The sequence below is a fragment of the Dromiciops gliroides genome, chromosome 1 (assembly GCF_019393635.1).
Source record: "Dromiciops gliroides isolate mDroGli1 chromosome 1, mDroGli1.pri, whole genome shotgun sequence".
NCBI classification, from domain to species: Eukaryota; Metazoa; Chordata; class Mammalia; order Microbiotheria; family Microbiotheriidae; genus Dromiciops; species Dromiciops gliroides.
Window position 1 is genome coordinate 48,313,910 of NC_057861.1, and position 19,299 is coordinate 48,333,208.

The 19,299-nt window shown below is 40.1% G+C and overlaps 1 protein-coding gene across 4 annotated transcripts in view; it reads right to left on the reverse strand.

Annotated features, from left to right (window-relative positions):
* The window catches only part of PTBP1 (polypyrimidine tract binding protein 1), a 29,988-nt gene extending 10,988 nt beyond the window's left edge, over window positions 1–19,000 (reverse strand). For 2 of the 4 annotated variants that reach the window (XM_043976368.1, XM_043976359.1), the window contains exons 1-5: window positions 18,887–19,000; window positions 14,549–14,579; window positions 3,168–3,243; window positions 1,882–2,054; window positions 265–411 (exon numbers count right to left, since the gene is read on the reverse strand). In XM_043976368.1, the coding sequence (XP_043832303.1) occupies window positions 265–411; window positions 1,882–2,054; window positions 3,168–3,243; window positions 14,549–14,579; window positions 18,887–18,894 (435 nt within the window). In that variant the 5' untranslated portion in view covers window positions 18,895–19,000. The remainder of the gene's footprint in view (window positions 1–264; window positions 412–1,881; window positions 2,055–3,167; window positions 3,244–14,548; window positions 14,580–18,886) is intronic. The other 2 variants (XM_043976379.1, XM_043976389.1) reach the window with 2 other exon arrangements.
* Window positions 19,001–19,299: the final 299 nt, after the last annotated feature.

A 19,299-nucleotide genomic window follows, 5' to 3' on the forward strand; every position in this document is an offset into this window, starting at 1 on the left:
TTTGATCACACTTGCTTTCACCTAAATCTTACCTACTCTATCCTTCAAGGGCCAACTCAAATCCACTTCTCAAATCCAAATCCAAAGCTCAAATGTCCTCAGAAACATGCTGGTAAGATTATCTCATTACATACTGCCTTGATTTGCTTTTTATCTGTTAGTCCTGTCTTTCTGGAAAGGAACAGATTCTTCTCATCTGTAGCAAGTAAGTGTTCCCCAAGAATACCTAGTAGATTTAGACTCAACAGTAATGCGAATACTCACTGCTTGGTTTGGAGAGTTGTCTGTTTTGAGCTCCTTGTGGTTTGAGAACTGAATGTAGATAGGCTGGCTTCGGAGGACAGGAGTCACTGTGGTATAGTAACTTACCATAGTGTTTGATGCCTCTTCTGTGTTCATTTCAAGGAAAGCCTAAAAGTAAGGATCCTTCAGTAAGTTGGTAATGCCCAAGGTACTTATCAAGGAATCATTCCTGATGAGTCAGAATTATGTACCAAACTAATCAATGAAGTGCACTGGAAAAGGGGAAGGGGGAAAGTGTTTTTAATCAACTCCTGGGGCCAAGAAGTGATGAGATTTGCTCATGGTCATAAAAAGCATTTTAATAGCCAACTGAGTAAGAACTTAATCCTCGGCTTTCACAGTCATGGGAGTACAATTAACACTGAAAAAAATTGAAATAAAATTTCTTAACATGACATTTGCTTTTTTTTTACTGGCTACTGAGTAAATCCCATTTTCATAAAACCTATGGGCATTCATTCTACCAACAGACTCTCAACACCATCACACAGACAACCAAATAAGGAAAATCTAGAGAGGGCCCACAGGTAGCTCCTTAGCAGACCCAAAATTTTCTCTACACCAGGATGGAGCATGACAGCAGGACTTAAGAAAACTTCCCCATTTGCTAAACTTTAAAGCAAACAGAATGGGAATGGCTCATGTCATGAGTATACATGAGTATGAACCTGATCATAATGAGTAGAGAAGGAAAAAAATATGCTAATCTAAGGCTCATTATCAACACCTACTGATTCAGTAAACTGGAACTGTTCTTGCCCCTTCATATTATAAAGGCTGGAAAGTAATAATTTTCCTGGGATTAAATCTGCTTCCCACATTTGAGATTCCAGTTCCACTATTACTAACACCAAGCAAAGCTGCACATTTAAACATGCTATCTGAGTATCCAAGTAGGGAAGCTAAAGAATACTGCATTTGGAGTCAGGACTTAATTTAGGTAATTTAGAATCTACTAAAGTTAGAATCTACTTACTACCAGACTTTGTTTTCTTGTTATACTTCCTTATCTAGGTGTTTCTTCATCTATAAAATTGGGGGGGAAAGGGAATGTTTTAACAGTTCGAGATTCCCCCATAGCTCTACATTTACTATCCTATGAATGGATGACTTTCTTAACCATGAGACACACAAAAGGTGAAAATTGGAAGAGAATGTAATTTTAATAGTTTGCATCTGTGTTGTTTTAAAAATTGATTTTTAGTGTTCACGTTCTCATTTGACCTTAACTTGTGAAGTTAGTAGTCTTCACCACCATATTTCAGATAAAGACATTAAAGCCCAGGAAAGTAATTTATACAAGGGTACAGATTTGAAAGGAACAGAATATCTCTGCTCCAAGAACAGTTGCCCCAGGACTATCAAAAAACAACTAAAAAACAGAAAAGGACCTGCTGTCACACATGCCTTTATCTAGCTAAAGGGAGCATCTTTAGTGCTATTTTAGGCCCACCAAATACTGCAACGGTATAGTTGACTGCAAGCCAGATACAGCTTTTACAGCAATTTTAAATTGATTTGGTTAACTTTCTAAGGTTAGGCAACATAATTATATTCCAAATACAGAAACATCAATACCTGGTTTTTGCCTTTCAGCATTAGAAGATTGGTGACTTTGCCAAATGGTAATCCCAGGGAAATAACTTCAGCTTCTGTGACGTCACCTGGGAGTTTTCTCACGTGGATTACTCTGGAAGGGACTCCTGTGCTTCTGTTATCACCTTTGAATTTCTTGCTGTCATTTCCATTAGCTGAAAAGAAATGTTTTTATAGCCCTGAATATTAAGTGAACTGTACTACGATTAAGACCAACTCTCAGTTCACATGAAGTTTTCAAAAAGCTGTTTTTCCTGTTATCAGTCGATTCTACACCAGGATTCAAATCCCAGGGGCTTTCAAACACAATGTTAGTTTAAAATTAGAAGAATTTCATTTTGTTTCTTGCTTGCTCAGAATACTATTTAACCCCTTCATACTTGAAGCTCTCATGATTCCCCAGAAGAGCCTTTTCCATTAGTAACTAGAATAAATCCTGAGGAAGGTGATCCATTCTGAAAATCAATGGACTGATCCTACACCTCTCTCCCACCCAACCCTTACCTTCCCTGAAGGTATTCCAGAAAGCATCCTGTTTAGATAAAACTCCCATAGCATCCAGATTTAAGATGAATCAATGCAACATACTAGTTTTCCTCTACCTCTTTGTGTTTTCTTGAAAAACTGAAAAATTCTAACTCATAGTCAAACCTAATTCCAAACTGTTTTAAGTACCTATTTAGAAAACCCAAAGATGGTAGTATAAAATAAATTACCCTTTACAAAAATCACATGTACAAGAAACTAAGGTATTTCCTCAAGTACAACAATCAGGAAACATTCTTAAAAGATTCACTGTCCCATAAAATTGCAGCCTTTCCTTAAGTTTCGTGCTTTAAGGTTCAGAGGTCAAACAGTGCAATTCAATGCATAATTCCTAAATCAGCTAAGACCACATAGGACCAGCTGAAACTGACTATACAGATCATACCATCTACTTTACTAAATCCAAACCATGAATTTCAAGTAAAGAAAAAAGCCAAGGACAAAATATTAATTCCCACATTCATGAGACTGTTTCTAGAGAAATTCCTAAGCGCCTTAAATCAATCAACTGTTGGCTTTCAAGCAAGGTGATGTGCATGCTCCAAATTCAGTTTCCAAGGTTAAGAGTTTGAGCTAAGAACAAACGAAAAGCCTTATGAAGGTGGCTCTTATTTACTAGAAAGAGATTCCCAGCAAACCAATTAGAATGATGACGAGGGAGAGAAGAACAAACAGGCTATTGAAGTCTTCTCCATATTTTAATATCTGGCTAGCAATTTTACCTGCAGAAGCAGAGTTGCTGCTCATGATAAAGGGTCCGTTAGTAACACAAGTAGAGAAAAGCTCGTCAGATCCCCGCTGGAAGAAAAAAGGAAAAGTGTGAGTTGTATTTACTAAATTTCAAGTACTTTGAGAACAGAACAATTCTGAAATTAAACCTTGAAAGTAGACTTCAATGGATTCAAAAACCTGTGTTCCACATGTATCTGAAGTGTCAACTAGATACAAGGATTAGCAGGATGCACCTTCCCTGAAAGATTAGTCAGAAAGACTGATAGTCCCAAAAGAATTTTTTAAATTTTCTCCTGAAGTCATATAAGATATATGATTAGCTAGCAATTACTGGCAAGTCAACAGATCTTCCTGGATGTGACCAAAAGGTGGCCTGGGAAGAAAGTAGAAAGAAAATTCTCAAGTACCCAGGTTCTTCCCCTCAGTTTTTCAAGTCTAACTATACTTGGGGTCCATACAACAGAAGTTCCTAATAATCCTTACTCCTACCACTGAAAATCTATGATGAGGTTCCAAACCATAGGTCAAAGTTAAGTGTTCGCTTATAACCAAAGCTCTGCTAAAAATTCAAAGATTTTTAGCTGTCTTGAATTATCACATAAAAAGCTAGAATGCAAGTGATCCAATGGGTGACAAAGAACTCCTTGTGAATAGGAAGCTGGCTACCTCCATTTCCATAGTATGCAATGCAGCCAACAGGAAGATGCCCTATTTTCCAGCAGCTCCAATGAAACCATACCCTCTGCTTTGTCACACTTTCAGAGATTACTCGAAACACTATCTCTTTTATCAAGTACTATCCAGTGACAAGTGGGGTAACTGTATCACTTCAAAATACAAGCGCTATTTATTCAGTCATTTCAGTGTCTAGGATACAAACTAGGTCGGGGGGGGGGGGGGGCTGGGGGGGGCCTCATAATTGTCTGCAAAGAAACTAGATTTGATTTCCCTGCCACCAAGTCCAGGCAGTCCCCACCTTCAATAATCCAAATGTGTGGAAAAGATAAAATACAACTTTTTCACTAATTCAATTTTAACCAAAACAAGCTGTGTGAGAACTGAGGCAATGAACACTGAGCAGAAAGCACCTACTAATAGAAGATCAGTATAGAAACCCAGCAAAAGCAAAGAAATCTACCAACCACTCTCTGAAAGAAAATACTAGAATGATTATCATTTCACATAATCCATACTGTTTACTTTGAAGGCTACTCAAAGACTACTGGGGGGAGGGGGAAGAGTTAAGCTAAAGAGGAATTAAAATTTAAGTTATGTACAATTTCATATAAAACTGTTATAGAACAAGGCATACATTTGCACTCCAGGTTTTTTCCCATAACTGCACTATTTTATTAAAATTACTGCTATTTAGAAAAGCAAGATCATTTAAGCCTACTACTTATCAGTTTTGGTTAAGTAATTTTCCCTAAGACCCCCAAATCTACTCAAATTACTAGCATTATCTTAGTGGACACATAGAACATTGATTAGGAATTACAAATCACTCGTATGGGGCAGCTAGGTGTCGCAGTGGATAAAGCACCAGCCCTGGATTCAGGAGGACCTGAGTTCAAATCCAGTTTCAAGACACTTGACACTAGCTGTGTGACCCTGGGCAAGTCACTTAACCCTCATTGCCCCACCAAATGACAGAAGAGCAAATGGAACAAAAAGGGGAAGAGTAAAGACAACCACATATAAGTGTTTAATGTAGTTAAGACAAGTAAGTTAATTTGTTAATAAGTTGTTATTAAGTTAAATTCCCTTAAGAGCTTCAAAAGTTGATATTTTTACTGCCATAGTTTTAAAATTGTAAAATTTAAAAGCTCCCTTTGTGCACTGAGAATAAGGCACCCATCTATTTATTGAACATACTAGCCAAACCAAAAGCAGGGTCAACAATTCAGGAGTCAAGGACTGTCCTGTGTGCTTTTCTCAGTCAACAGAATGGAACATAAGCAGTTCATGTGGCAACTTCATACCTCCTTTCAAAATCCTTCTCAATTCAATTTTACTGTCATTTTACTTACATAGTCACACTTGCACTTAGAATTAATTTGACAACTTTGAGAAACCCAAGCCCTTTTACCAGGGCCGTTAATTAGCAAACTCATAAACCTTTACAAGTGAAAGAATGAACCAAAGGAAGCCTTCTTTAAATAAGTGGATGAATAAGTGAAATGGGTGAATGGATGAATGAAAATTAGGTTTTCTTCAAAAATCAGAAAAGTGAAAACAGGATAAATATCAACCAACTTTAACCAAGATGACTGACTGAAAATATTTCAAGTTATTAAATATGCTAGAAAACCCCAAACAATTTTTGCTCTCCATCAATACTCCTGTGAAGGAACTGTCTCATTGGCTTAGGCTGGAACTGATCTTTTTGGTGAGACCCTCAAGAAACTTTTCTATATTTAGACAGGCATCTTTCCACAATAAGCCATCAAAAGTTTCCTCAAATGCTAATGTAGGCCATATAGGCCTGAGACCCTGGGGGTTTTCCAATAAATGCAAGATTTTGCCACTTTCCCAGAATTACCTCAGAAAAGTCTTAGTCAAGGTTAGAACATGATCCTGGATTTTAATATGAAAAGGACCAGAAAAATAAAAAGGAAATCCAATCCAATTCCCTCACTTTATAGTTGAGGAAACAAACAGGTAAGTATATTGTCCAAAGTCACACTGGTAATTAACTGGAGTTAGAATTTGAACACAGATCTTTGACTTGAAATCCACTTTTTTCCACTGTACCCAACTGTCTTCATAGAAATCAGTTTGGGGCAGCACAGCCCACCCCCCAAAATTACCAAATAATCTGTATGTTCTACAAGTAGTGTGAACCCTGGTGAGGGCAGAACTATGACTTACTCACCCCCATATATGAAACAGGAATTCCAAGAACTAGCTGTTGAATGAACTGAAACATCAATATTCTAACCTAAAATTAATTCAAAAGGGTAGGCAGAGAGTCAAGGACATAAGAATTTCGTAGCTTAATTAGAAAATTAAGGCATTTTCAATCTCTATTATAAGTGCTGATAAACAATGGACAAGTGGTTGGAATCTAACTTTTTTTCCTTGGGGCAATGAGGGTTAAATGACTACCCCAAGTTCACACAGCTACTAAGTGTCAAGTGTTTGAGGCCAAATTTGAACTCAGGTACTCCTGAATCCAGGGCCAGTGCTTTATCCACTGCACCACCTAGCTACCCCTGGAATCTAACTTCTTTAGCCTTGGCTAAGTCACTACACCTCTTTGGACCTTAACTCATCTACTGAAAAAAGGGGAGGTTTAGGGAAGTGCCAGCTTAGCTGGTGCTAATGTACAATGCACCAAGTAGAAATCGCTAAATCTGTCTACAAGTCAAAAATTTAGGTATACTAAAACTATTTAAGATTTACAAGTGCTCATACAGTGTTCTATAAACCAATGGCCAAATTTTGTTCCCACCGAAAACAAGAGGGAGGAATAGTGGGGTATTCACAACTCTGGCAGATACCTAAGAAACAAAGTAAATTGGGATGTGGCCTATACCTGGAGAAACATTTATGCACCATTTCCCCCCACAAGAAGTAGTGTCTATACACCCCCATATATAAACATTATTTGCTGCTTATGGCTATCTCCTAAATGTCAGAACTCAATTCAAATCCAGATTTCTCCTAATTCAACTTCAGCAGACCTTTTACAGTATACCAGAGGCAGAAGTTTCCTAGGAGAATTCTCAAAAAAGGCAAGATTAGACCTGTACCCCCCAGCACAGTTGCAAGAAAAAATAAAGTTTGGTCATTGGTGTATATCAATGGTAATGGTACCAAAAGCAGCTATGACTAAGTAAGCCCTGCATGTTAAAGAGTTTTACAAATCTCATTTGATCCTTACAACTACCCTGAGAGGTAGGTGCTATTATCCTCATTTTACAAATGAGAAAACTGAGGCAAAAATGACTTGCCCCAGGATCACACAGCTACTAAGTAAGGCCACATTAGAACTCAGATCTTCCTAACTCCTGGATCAAACAAAGACTATCCGCTGGTCCACCTAGCTAACTTACAGGCCTTTCATGATTATACACCAAATCCACAGCAGCAAGTCAACTTACTTTGTAAGACTTGCAAGATGAAGGAATTTGTTACTGGCAAAGGAGCATGGGGGAGGGAAGGGGAGTTGATCAAATACATAAAATCAGCACAGGAAGCTGAGGAACATACAGGTAATTACGAGGAAGTAAAATATTTTTCCTCAACTCCCCCTCCCCTTCTCATCTTTGGCTTAGAAACTGAATCTAAGTGAGGGAGGGCAATGCAAGGCCACCAACCTCACTCCTCTCCAGAGCCATCTAAGTCCGGTGGCAATATATATAAGGATAACTGGAAGATGGCCCTGAATGTTTAAGGCAATTGGGGTGATTAAGTGACTTTCTCAGGGTCACTCAGCTAAGTATCTGAGGTGAGATTTGAACTCAGATCCTCTTGACTCCAGGGCCAGTGTTCTATTCACTGCTCCACCTCCTAGCAAAGCATAAAAAGGCTAATCTTGGCAACTATGGAAACACTTTATGAAACAAACCAGCTACAAGAATGAATATTAAGGTGTGGTGGCCTTCAACTGCCAAAGAAATTCTGGAGCCTAGAAGTGAAGTAATGTAGTTCTTCCTGCTCTGTATACTATATTACACACCCAAGTCTACAGCCAGGAAGATTAAGAATCAAGTGCCATTTTAACCACTTCAGGATTAATGATTTAGCTGGTATGTAAACTCACCACCCCTCACTCTTCCTTAGGCACAACAGGATACAAAAAAATTCCTTTTAACTTAAAGCTTCCTTCAGAATAACAGGAGTTCTACCAACCCCCCCCCCCCCCGATATATATAAGACCAGATATCATGGTACAGGAAAACAGGCCTCTCAGAGGACAAACATTGGTGAACTAAACAAAAATTTAATACTAGCTGAGCTGTAACACTTTCCAGTTCAAAAAGCAGCATGAAATTTCAAATAGTCAGCTGTGGCTAAAATGACTCTGAAAATGCCAAGATGCAGGGGCAGCTCGGTGGTGCAGTGGATAGAGCACCAGCCCTGGAGTCAGGAGTACCTGAGTTCAAATCAGGCCTCAGACACTTAACACTTATTAGCTGTGTGATCCTGGGCAAGTCACTTAACCCCAATTGCCTCACTAAAAAAAAAATTTTTTTAAGCCAAGATGCAGCTGCATCCTGAAGGAGAAAGGTATCCTAGGATACTCAGGGTTGATTTGGGCCAGGTGTTCCCCACTGAGGAAGAGTTGGGGCTAGATGTCTAATAACATTTCCAGCTCAAAAATTTATAAACTTGGAACCTTCTATCCAAAGCTTATAATGAACTGGCTTATAAACCCTATTTAGAGGACTGAAGTGAGCATACACATGTTTAAGAAAAGGCAGACTAACCAAAAAAGAAAAAAGGCAGACTAGAAGTCTCTAAGTCACTTCCAAAGGTTAACAACTCCCCTTCCTCCCCAAAACAGGTTATTGCTTGTAAATTAAGAAATTAGCAAGTATCTAGAATGGGGGAGAGCTGTATTAAACATGTGGCATACATGTGTGATCATGCCTACAACAGCAAGCTTAAAAAAGTTTTAGTCTTTGAACTACAGCAATAAGGGGGTGATAGGGGGAGAAGGGTTGGAATTTCCTCACAGCATTCTTGGCTAAGTGCCTTAAACCATAATTGCTGTTCCCATGGCAAAAATCCTGGCTCAATCACAAAAACATTTCTATGCAACTAGGCTACATCACACTCAGATGAAGTGCCTTGGTTATTTTGATTTTTTTCCCCGAAGTTCTGACCAAATTTAGTGTACAGTACAGTAATCACATTCTAACAGCATGTGATGATCATGTTAAAGAGTCCCTTAATTTGACACTTGTGTCCCAATATCACAAAATTTAAATATATAAATTTATGGCTAGATTACTTAGGCAAAGTTAACCTGTCAACTATTATAAAAAAATTTATGATAATTTTTATGATATATTTATGATAAATTTTAAATAAAAGGGAGAACAAGAGTATACATGCAATGTAACTGCATTTCTATACCAATAAAGATGATAGTGTTTCTCCAAGTTAATTTGTACAAACAGTACAATTCTGTATGACTGGTTTGATGAGAAGTCTTTGCTGAAAACCTGGGACTCCCTATTTCACCCAGGCCAGAAGAGCAACCTAAACTCACTGCTTTGTTGTCCCAGCCCTCCACCCCACTTAGGCAGCCTGGCAGCACCCCAGGGTCGCTGAGAAAAGGCAGAGTTTACCCTATTGGTGTCAGACAGTCCCAATTAACTTAGGCCACCAAATCCCAGAACTCCTGAACTCAAGCTATCCATGGTTCTCATCCTCTCTGGGAACAGGGATGATTTTGAAAATTAAAAGTTTATCCTAAAAATCTGCCCTTCTGAGCATATTTTTTAAATGCCCTCCTCATTATTTATTCAACAAACTTCAATTCCTCCCAAAGAGCAACGCTGATCAAATTTAGACACTCCCTTACTAGACTAGAACCTCCAAGAAGACAATGCCTACTCAGTTATCTTTGTAGCTAATTGTATCCTCTGCATAGCACTCAGTTGACTAAATGAGTGGAAAAGCTTTGAAATCTACCAACCTACTAGCTGGCTGTAATGCACACAGGAGTGCTTAATGTGTGGCTCAATGAGAAGGAAGCCCAAAATGTGTATCTGCAGAAATCTCTTCTTGGGCACCCTAGTGTCAACTTAACCTCCAATTTGAAAATATATGCACAGCCTATCTTGCTTCCTGCAATTTTAACTCATACTCCAGCTTTGGAGTGGGGGGGTGTGGGGCTTGGGGGGAGGGTTTAAGGGAAAAAAAGAACAAATTTTCCATTAGTCCTTCAAAGGACAGTTAGCTTCCCAAAGCCAAGTATCTCGTTCCTTCACCTTAGTGTCTTATCCCTTGTCACCCTCCCAACTGAGGATGCTATTTGTTAAACAGTAGAGCAGTATTATAATCTGTTTCTATGCATCAATTAAGTCAGCCTCAAACTCAAATGAGCTTTTTTGGACTAATATGTCACACTGTTGACTCATGATAATCTTGCATTCTACTATTGCAAGATATTTTTTTCCCCAGAAAAGCTTTCCCACCCCCCTTCCCTAGCTCCCCTAGTCTATTTGGTGTTAAATGATTCTTTTTAAATCAAAAGGGCTTTTACATTGATCCCAATGAAATATCATGAAATTCAGCTTATTGTTCTAGTCTTGTTATGCTCTTTCTAGATGCAAAGTCACCACTATTCCCAGAATAATCTGCAAATAAGCATGCTTTTTACCCTTTGACCCAGCAATAACCACTTTTGGGTCTTTTTCCCAAAGAGATCATGGAAGGGGGAAAGGGACCCACATGTACAAAAATATTTATAGCTGCTCTTTACGTGGTGGCAAGGAATTGGAAGTTGAGGGGGTGCCCATCAATTGGGGAATGGCTGGACAAGTTGTGGTATATGAATACAATGGAATACTATTGTGCTGTAAGAAATGATGAGCAGGAGTTCAGAGAAACCTGAAGGTTCTTACGTGAGCTGATGATGAGTGAGATGAGCAGAACCAGAAGAACATTGTACACAGTATCATCAACATTGAGTGTTGATCTACTGTGGTGAACTATATTCTTCTCACCAATGCAATGGTACAGAAGAGTTCCAGGGAACTCATGATGGAAGAGGATCTCCAAATCCAAGAAAAAAAAAAGAACTGTGGAGTATAGATGCTGAATGAACCATACTATTTCTTTTGGTTTTGGTGCTGTTGTTTTTTTCTATTTTGAGGTTTTTCATCAGTGCTCCGATTTTTTCTCTTATAACACGACTAATGCAGAAATAGGATTAATGTTATGTGTATATGTGTGTGTGTGTATATATATATATCCTATCAGATTACCTGCTGTCTAGGGGAGGGGAAGGGAGGGGAGGGAGGGAGAAAAATCTGAAATTGTAAAGCTTGTATAAACAAAAGATGAGAACTATCTTTACATGTAATGGAAAAAAATTAAATACTTTATTAATTAAAAAAAAAGCATGCTTTTGTTAAAGTCCCAGATTATGCTGCTTCAGATCAAAGATGCTTCTCCTAAAAGTCCTTCCAGATTGAAAATGATCGGGGGCAGCTTGATGGCGCAGTGGTTAAAGCACCGGCCCTGGATTCATGAGTACCTGAGGTTCAAATCCAGCCTCAGACACTTGACACTTACTAGCTGTGTGACTGTGGGCAAGTCACTTAACCCCAATTGCCTCACTAAAAAAGAAAGAATGATCCATCCTGGAACTCAAATAGGTTACAACCCACCATTGCCCACAAGATTATCATAAAACTGTCAAAGGGGCTGCCAAAACACAAGTATATTAGAGCTATATTAGATTCTATAGTAACTCTGTCAAAAAGATAAAAACTAAGTTGGTCTGACAATTCTTTGTCATGTAAGTGACTCACAAGGCCTGTGAGTAAATACTCACAGGTTTCCTTTCTAAGGGTTAAAAGTCATACATTAATAAGCCCAGCAACATAAGCTAAATCTGCCCTTCTTTAAGTCCTGTGGGACCTCCCTTACTCTTTCCAATTTTTCAAATAGCATGTGAACATTCAATGTAACCTTGGCAGTTATGAATAGTTCACCATGGTCCAGTGACTCATTTAGAATTAGAGGAAATGACCTTAGTTTGGTGGTTTTACAATGTTCCCAAAGTCTTCATGTTTAAAATGTTTAATTCCTATATAATAGAAGTCAAAAATACCGCCTATAAGCAGAGGCAAGTGTCTGAGGCATTCTCCAGATTTACTACTCTAAACCCAATGAACCACAGAAAGTTATCCACCTACAGACATACAGCATCCATCCCACCTCCCTCTATTGACTTAGGACTAGAATCAAGGTGTCTTGGTATTCAGTCCTTTATTTCACTATAACAGATGTCTTACTAATTTATGCCTTAGGTCTCCCAGGGCCACCCACATATAGTCAGACCCTCTGGTTAACTGCTCACCCACATTCTAATAATGTCAATAGGCTTGTCCATCATAATACAATCTTTAAATTTGCTCTCCCTCAGACCTTACAAGTCTAACCTTCCAGAAAAATTTACCTTGGCTTTTAATAATGTACAATTTTTTGTGACCCAGAGCATTTATTACTGAGGTACTATGGCAAGCATATCAAATTCCAACAAAGCATTCACAAAGACAAAGCTTTTCACCCCCTCAAACCAGCAAGACAACACAACTTTCCACAGTATTACACTTAAAAATAGGAAGGCTCAATTTATGACATGCCAACAGTTGTTCTGTTAGTAGAATTGAGGCTTGGCCCTTCACAAACACACTGGAGACCATGTCACTATAACTAGAGTTACCCTCCATTGAAGAAGGTATTTCAGCGGATGCAATTTACTTCTCCCATACCTCGTTTGCATTCACAAATTAGCACTAAGAGGAATGTGCAACATGCAAATACTAGCAGTCTTTCAAAAAGTTAGACTGTATCAATATTCTCACACACACACACAAAAACAACTCAGTGTTGGACACCTGTAGAATTCTTTATCTGACCTCTGTAGAACTTCCCAGACATAGTTTCAGCTAAAGGTCTAGAATAAGTGGCTTCAGCAATACCAGCTATTGCTAAATGGAGAAATCATTACTAACTGCTAAATCATTTTCCCTATGAAATGGAAATGAAAAATTGCCAACCATTCCCTTCTGAGGCTCACCTAAGCTGAATTCAATAAACATTAAGGTCCTGCTAGGTGCAAAGCACTGATGTGAAACCAGAGAAATGAAACCAAAAATATTCTTGACCTCTGGGAGCTTTAGATCATTTCTAAATATTTTTGATGGGATGAAATTCAGGACATTAAGCTTAACTTTTGTCCTTTTGACTTCATTAATATGTCTTTTCCCTGAAGTTATTGGGGGAGACACAAAAATCCAAGAAATGAACCAAGAGGCAGCAGAAAACAGCATCAATTCTGTTGGGGGTGGGTGCTGGGGCTTTAATTATATTCCAAGTTGGACAAAAGTGAGCATAGCTCATATCCTAGTCAAATCATTAGAATATCCACAATTAAGAAACTCCTTTGCCTTTTATTTCCTTCACAAGGAAAAGTTGGGATAAGGCAATAGTAAGTATTACTAGCTCAAATATGCCTTTCATCCCTTGCACAGGCTGGCAACCTCTGGCCCCACCCCTAATTTAACATTTATTCCTCAAGATGGGACTGTTGAAGAAACTAATAAAATATTCAGGATGGCGCTTAAGTAAAAAAATAGATATTTGGCTAATTCAGAACTAGCATCTCTTTTGTAATCCCTCTGTTGAGGATCTTATCAAAATGCTTAATGTCAAGTTTATGAAAATATGGCAAAACTTCTCCCACCCCCCCCCTTTTTGGGGGGAGACAATTGGGCTTGAGTGACTTGCCCAAGGTCACACAGCTAGTAAGTGTTAAGTGTCTGAGGCCAGATTTGAACTCAGGTACTCCTGAATCCAGGGCCAGTGTTCTATCCACTGCGCCACCTAGCTGCCCCTCCCCATATTTTTAAACGTCTTTCATTCTAGATATCCTGATTCCTCACCTTACACCTACACACACAATACTTAACCTGGATTTAGGGTAACCTAATATACAAAGCCATTCTACTCTGAGGCCCAGAAGTTATGACCTATTACAAAGTCACACACAACTAATACATGACAGACTGGATTATAAAAATCATGGACCACCTATTAGTAAATCAACCCTCTTTTCATTATCACACTGCTGAATAATAATAGCATTTTTAAGATAAAAATCAAAGAATGAAATGTAAATATAGGGTAGGATTTTTAAAGAGATTAAGATAGCGAATTCATCCTTTAGTTATTGTGCTTGCAGATAAAAGAATTTCCTATCAGCACTTTGAATTTTAGGAAATGTTCTCCAGAGACTGGAGAAAACTAATGTTTGCATTTACAGTTAAGGAAAAAGAATTAACAGGTATTGCAGCAGTAAAGATTATAACACACAGTCAGGGATCAAATTAGGTGACATCTAGTTCTTTCAGCCAAAAACATTCCAATATTTGATGCTGATTCATTGCTCAGGTGACAATTATTTTTTAAAAAAGATTCTGGCTTGAAAATTCCTTATTTCCTAGATTCAAATTGCTGAAGAGTAGGAACACAGCGTTAGGACTGGAAAATACAACAAGAGATCTACCTAAACAATGGAGAGGTAGATAAGAGTTCTCAATCTTTTCAACTGAAGGCTAATACTAAACTAGATCAGATGCTCAGCAAGTGTAACAGGGAGAAAAGTGAGAAAAGTGCCTACCTTTGTACCAACTGTTATATCTGGGACAATGCTGTAGGAAAAAAGAAAGAAAAGGATAAAAAGGTTAGATAGGTTTGCCACAATAATCAGCATAGTCACAGCAGTAAGGAAAAAAAAGCTAGTCAAAGTGAATAGCTGTCTCCATAAGGAGTAAGAGCATAAAATGTATCACAGATGTTAGGTGGTGGTAAGGGGAGACAAGAATCAAAAACTAAAGGAAATCTGTGAATACCCCCACCTAATGCAGAACTTGCCAAGTACAGTAGAGAAATATAACTAGAACTTGATTGAAAGGAAGGGCAGGTAAAGTTCATAGTTAAGTAGTAAGTATACAGACTTCATCCAAATTAAAATTGACTCAGCAATTTAACCAGGCTATCTAATGTCATATCCATGCCCTTCGCTTCACAAATTTTGTGAAGACTGTATAACAGATGATCCTATATATAACATTTTAGTCAAAATCTTTTTTTTAATAGAAGAGGAAACTGAGGCATAAAGTTTTAACTTGCCAAAAAGTCACAAAGGTGGTAGGGATTTCAACCAGGTGACCTTAGCACTACTCTAATTAGCATAATTAAGGCTCTGGGGAGTATAGATCCACCACTTATCACTTCCCATTCTCCAGTTTCTGCTACTGAAGGGAGATATCTGGTCCAGTCACAGTCAATTCCATTGTGCAGTAAACTGAGGCTGAGAGAAAGTGAATTTACTTCCTTTCTCTTGGTAGGGAAGGTTGGTTTAAATTAAAACATGCATTTAATTATTCCTGTTGGGAAGTAACTGGCACATATATTTTTGAAATAAACATTAAAGTGACTAACCCGGGCACCCCCAACAAGTTGATGACAAAGCTGCTGTACCTAAAAACTTAAACAGCTAAACAGAAAAGATTTTCGTTATACGTAATGGCCATATCTCAAGACAACCTGGCTATGCTAAACATGCTAAGCCCAGTAACTTCCTCCTTAAATGATTTTATTGCTTTTTCTCCAACTTAAAAAAAAACTCATTAAAAACTGCCTTCAAATTAAACCTTACTGGGACCATTCACCTGAGAAAACTGAACAGGTCTGGTGCCACAGATGTACAAGAAACTCTTTGCAGCAGTTTTTCCAACATTAAACTGAGGACACTTAGCACTTTGCTTTCTAATAAAAAGATTAAGGAAGGTTGTCATAGAGGGCTCATTTTGTTTTCAAAAGAACTATTAATGGGGAGGCAGCCCTGGAAAAACCAAAGAAGGAGAAAGCATCAAGTTTCCTGAGCACTGGAAGTTATCAGAGCCATTTCTTTCAGCTTCCTGTTCCTCAGGAGGGCCTCAGACACAGGAAATGTTTTATATAAAGTAGCCTTTATAGAAAATATTCCAATTGTTTCAACAGGAAGAGATTTCAAACGCATCCCCCACCCCAAAAGCTATTTGGATTCATCTATTAAACCACAGAATACAGTACATTATATCAAAAGACAATCAAAAGTTGATGCTTCATGGAACATCAGAATTACATTGTCATTCATTTTCCTATAACATTTAGGCATTAAAAATTGAGGATCCTCCAAAAATGCCCATTTTTAAAGCCATTTTTAAAAATTCCACCTATTCCAGACTCCAGTCAAAACAATATAGTGAGATTTTTTTTCTCATGCTATTCCCCTGGTATGTTCTCAAAGGAGAGCTCACTATATAAAATTTCCCAAAATAGAGCACTTTATGCAAACACAAAAAGCAACACCAGTTGTAAAATATTTTGAAAACTGAACAGGGAAAGAAAAAGTATTAGATAATAGGTCAAAAATAAATAAAATTTCCAAAGCTGGATATGCAGCGTCGTCCAAAAGAGTGATGTGTGTATGGCTTTCTCCAAGGATTCATATTCACAGCTAGTTCAAATTAGCGTACAAAACGAAAGCCCCAAATGCCAATTACAATGGTCTTTCTTCCAAACGATATATAAAGAAAGGATTCATTTAAGTCAAATCTCTCAAAGTCCCAGTTAACTTATGTTACTTGCCAGACTATTAGTCTGGCTAAAGTGTAGCAAAAACTTCAAGCAACTCAAAACTGGCTGAACTCCAGACCCACACAAGCTATCCTGTACAATAGCAGAAGGGCCAAAATACTTTCAGATTGCAAAGATAAAAAGATAAGCTTTTCAAAACTATTACCCACCCAAAATTTGTTTCCTCTGTTCAGCGTAACTTTTTTTCTCTTTTTAAACTGAGAAATGCATTTAACAGTTTAGTTTACTTTTTAACTTTTAAAAAGAGTGCAATATTTCTTTTTTAGTTTTCCCACCACATAACTCTTGTAATAAAAATTTAACCCTGGAACACTGAACCCAATTCACTTAGAAGTGAATTTGAAATACTTCCACGAAAACAAGGCTTGCTTTATTATCATTTGTTTATGTTAGGCTTATTCAAGTCTCTGGAAATACTACCTTGGCTACATAAACATCGGGATTCTTAGTACAATTCCAGCTGAAGAGTAAAATGAGAATTTCTTTTAAAGAGGTACAATAGATCTTTAAGACTTAAAGACCTTGAAAAGTTTGAGTTCATATAGTGATGGTACTTCTATTCCAGCTGCCTCTTTCCGTTCCCTCCCCCTAAAATTGTAAAAGGACCCATGGGTATTTAAAAAAAAAAAAAAAGGCGCGACCGTTTAGTGTGTGTAAAGACTACATCCTAGATAAGGTGGCAGTCTAGTCCAAAGCATCTTAAAGGGGGGGGAGGGGGACGCTTTGCAAAAATTTGGCAAAATAGGTTATGTATACCTATTAAGCCGGGGTGGAGTAAAAAAATTTCTTGGGCTGAAAAAGGGGTCCAATGGAGAAGTTTAAAGGCCCTTGTCTAGTCCAATTTTTGCCACTAGGTAGCCACTGAGTGACCTTCTCAGGGCTTCGATTTCCTACTCTATGAACGTATAGAGGCTTTTTCCGTTGTACCAATTTACTAGTCCAATCTTTGGGCAAATTGTAGAAGAAAGTAGGTTTACAGCTCAGATCTAGTCCAACCCCTTCAAGTTACAGTTGAGGAAACTGAAGACTCAGATTAGATTACTTGCCCAACATTTCCTAAGTGGCAGAATTGTGTGTCAAATGTTTCTAAATGTGTAAAAAAGCAGAAATTACTGTTCATACCCCAGAAGTCAAATGAAAATCTAAGTTATATTTGGTTTAAAAAGTGCCCCACACAAAATGACTTAAGGAATTCCAACGAAACCCATCCCATCTATTCAGATGGATTGAGTTTGAAAACATGATTATCCGGGTCAGAGGTAATGAAATGGATATGAAGGGCCTCAGCCTTCCTTCCATCTTAGAAAAGTGAAGCCCTCTCCCACCCCGGGGTCCTGCAGGCTCCGTCAGGGAGCTCCTGGGAAGGGAAGGAGGGACGGGTAGGGATACACCGAGGCACAAAGACTGCAGGGCCTCCTCCGGGGCTCTCTGGCCCAACAACTTTGAGTAACTTACTCCTCCGAGCCTCAGTTTCCTCCTGGGGAAAAAGGCGAAACTAAAGGTGGGGAGGGGCATGGGGAATGAAGGCAGCCCCACCCCAGGGCTCTGGCGGCGGGCGAACCAAGTCGGGACCTCGAGGCCCAGCTTAAGCGAGCGAGCGACCCGCCCGCCCCGCCCCGGTCCCGTCTCCTTCCGGGCAGGGCGGGTCGCCCCCTGCCCCACCCGCCCAGCCCGAGGGGAGCCGAGGCCTCCACCCCGGAGAGGCGCACGCCGGGAGGGTGGGGGCGGGGAGGGCAAGAGTCCGGGGGCGGGAAGGCGGGAGGGGCCCCGAGCGCGGGAGGAGAGCGGGAAAGGCCTCGGCGAGGCACGAGGAGACAGCCACCGCGTGGGGCCGCGAAAAGGGGCGCCAAGAGCCCGCAGCCGGAAGAGAAGGGCGGAGGGAGGCCGGGCGAGGGGGTACGAGGAATAAAAAGGAAATCGAAATTAGTGAGGGGAGTGAGGGGAAAAAGAGATAAAGAAGGGCGCCTGCAGCGAAGCCCGGGCTCGCGCCGGCCGCCACAACACGCACGCGCGCGAGCTCCCAAGGGGGGAGGGGAACCGTTTGTCCCCCCCCCCAACCCCCAAACGCTCGAGGGGGCCCGCGCCCCTCACACACAATCCCCCGCCTCCCCACGGTCACAGTCCCCGTCCCAAACTCCGGCGGCACCCGGCCCGCCTCGGCAGCGTGACTAGTGGCGGCCATGAGGAGCAAGCTGAGGCGGTCCCCGCGGCGCTGCCCGCCGGTCGGGCGGTTAAGAGAAGGGAGCGCCCAGCGAAAGCCAAGACCGCGGCAGCAGGGGACAGAAGTATTCTAGGGGGTGAAAATAGAGCTTACCCGTCCATGGCACACGAGGAGACCCGAAGGGAACGGAGTGGAGGCGCCGGAATAGCAGGAACCGACTCAACGGCTCCGTGTTATAGACTCACAAAATGGCGGAGACGCCCCGACCACGTCCCCCGCGCGCCCTGCCCATTGGCTCTGACTGAGGGAAGGGGGCGGGGCGAGGCTTGCAGTGCCCCGCCAGGGTTACCAATTCGTTGGTATCTATCCTGGAGGGTGGGACCAAAAGAAAATGGAGAGAATTATTGGACCAAATGATTGCCCGTCAATCCCCAAGACGGAAACAGCCTGTAGGAATGAAAAAAAGGTCGAACCACGTGATCGTCCATGAGCCACTGAACGGCCATCTTGAGTGTGGTTTTGTGGGTTAACGGTAGCCATCTTGAGAGTGGGTACGTGGCGGCTCA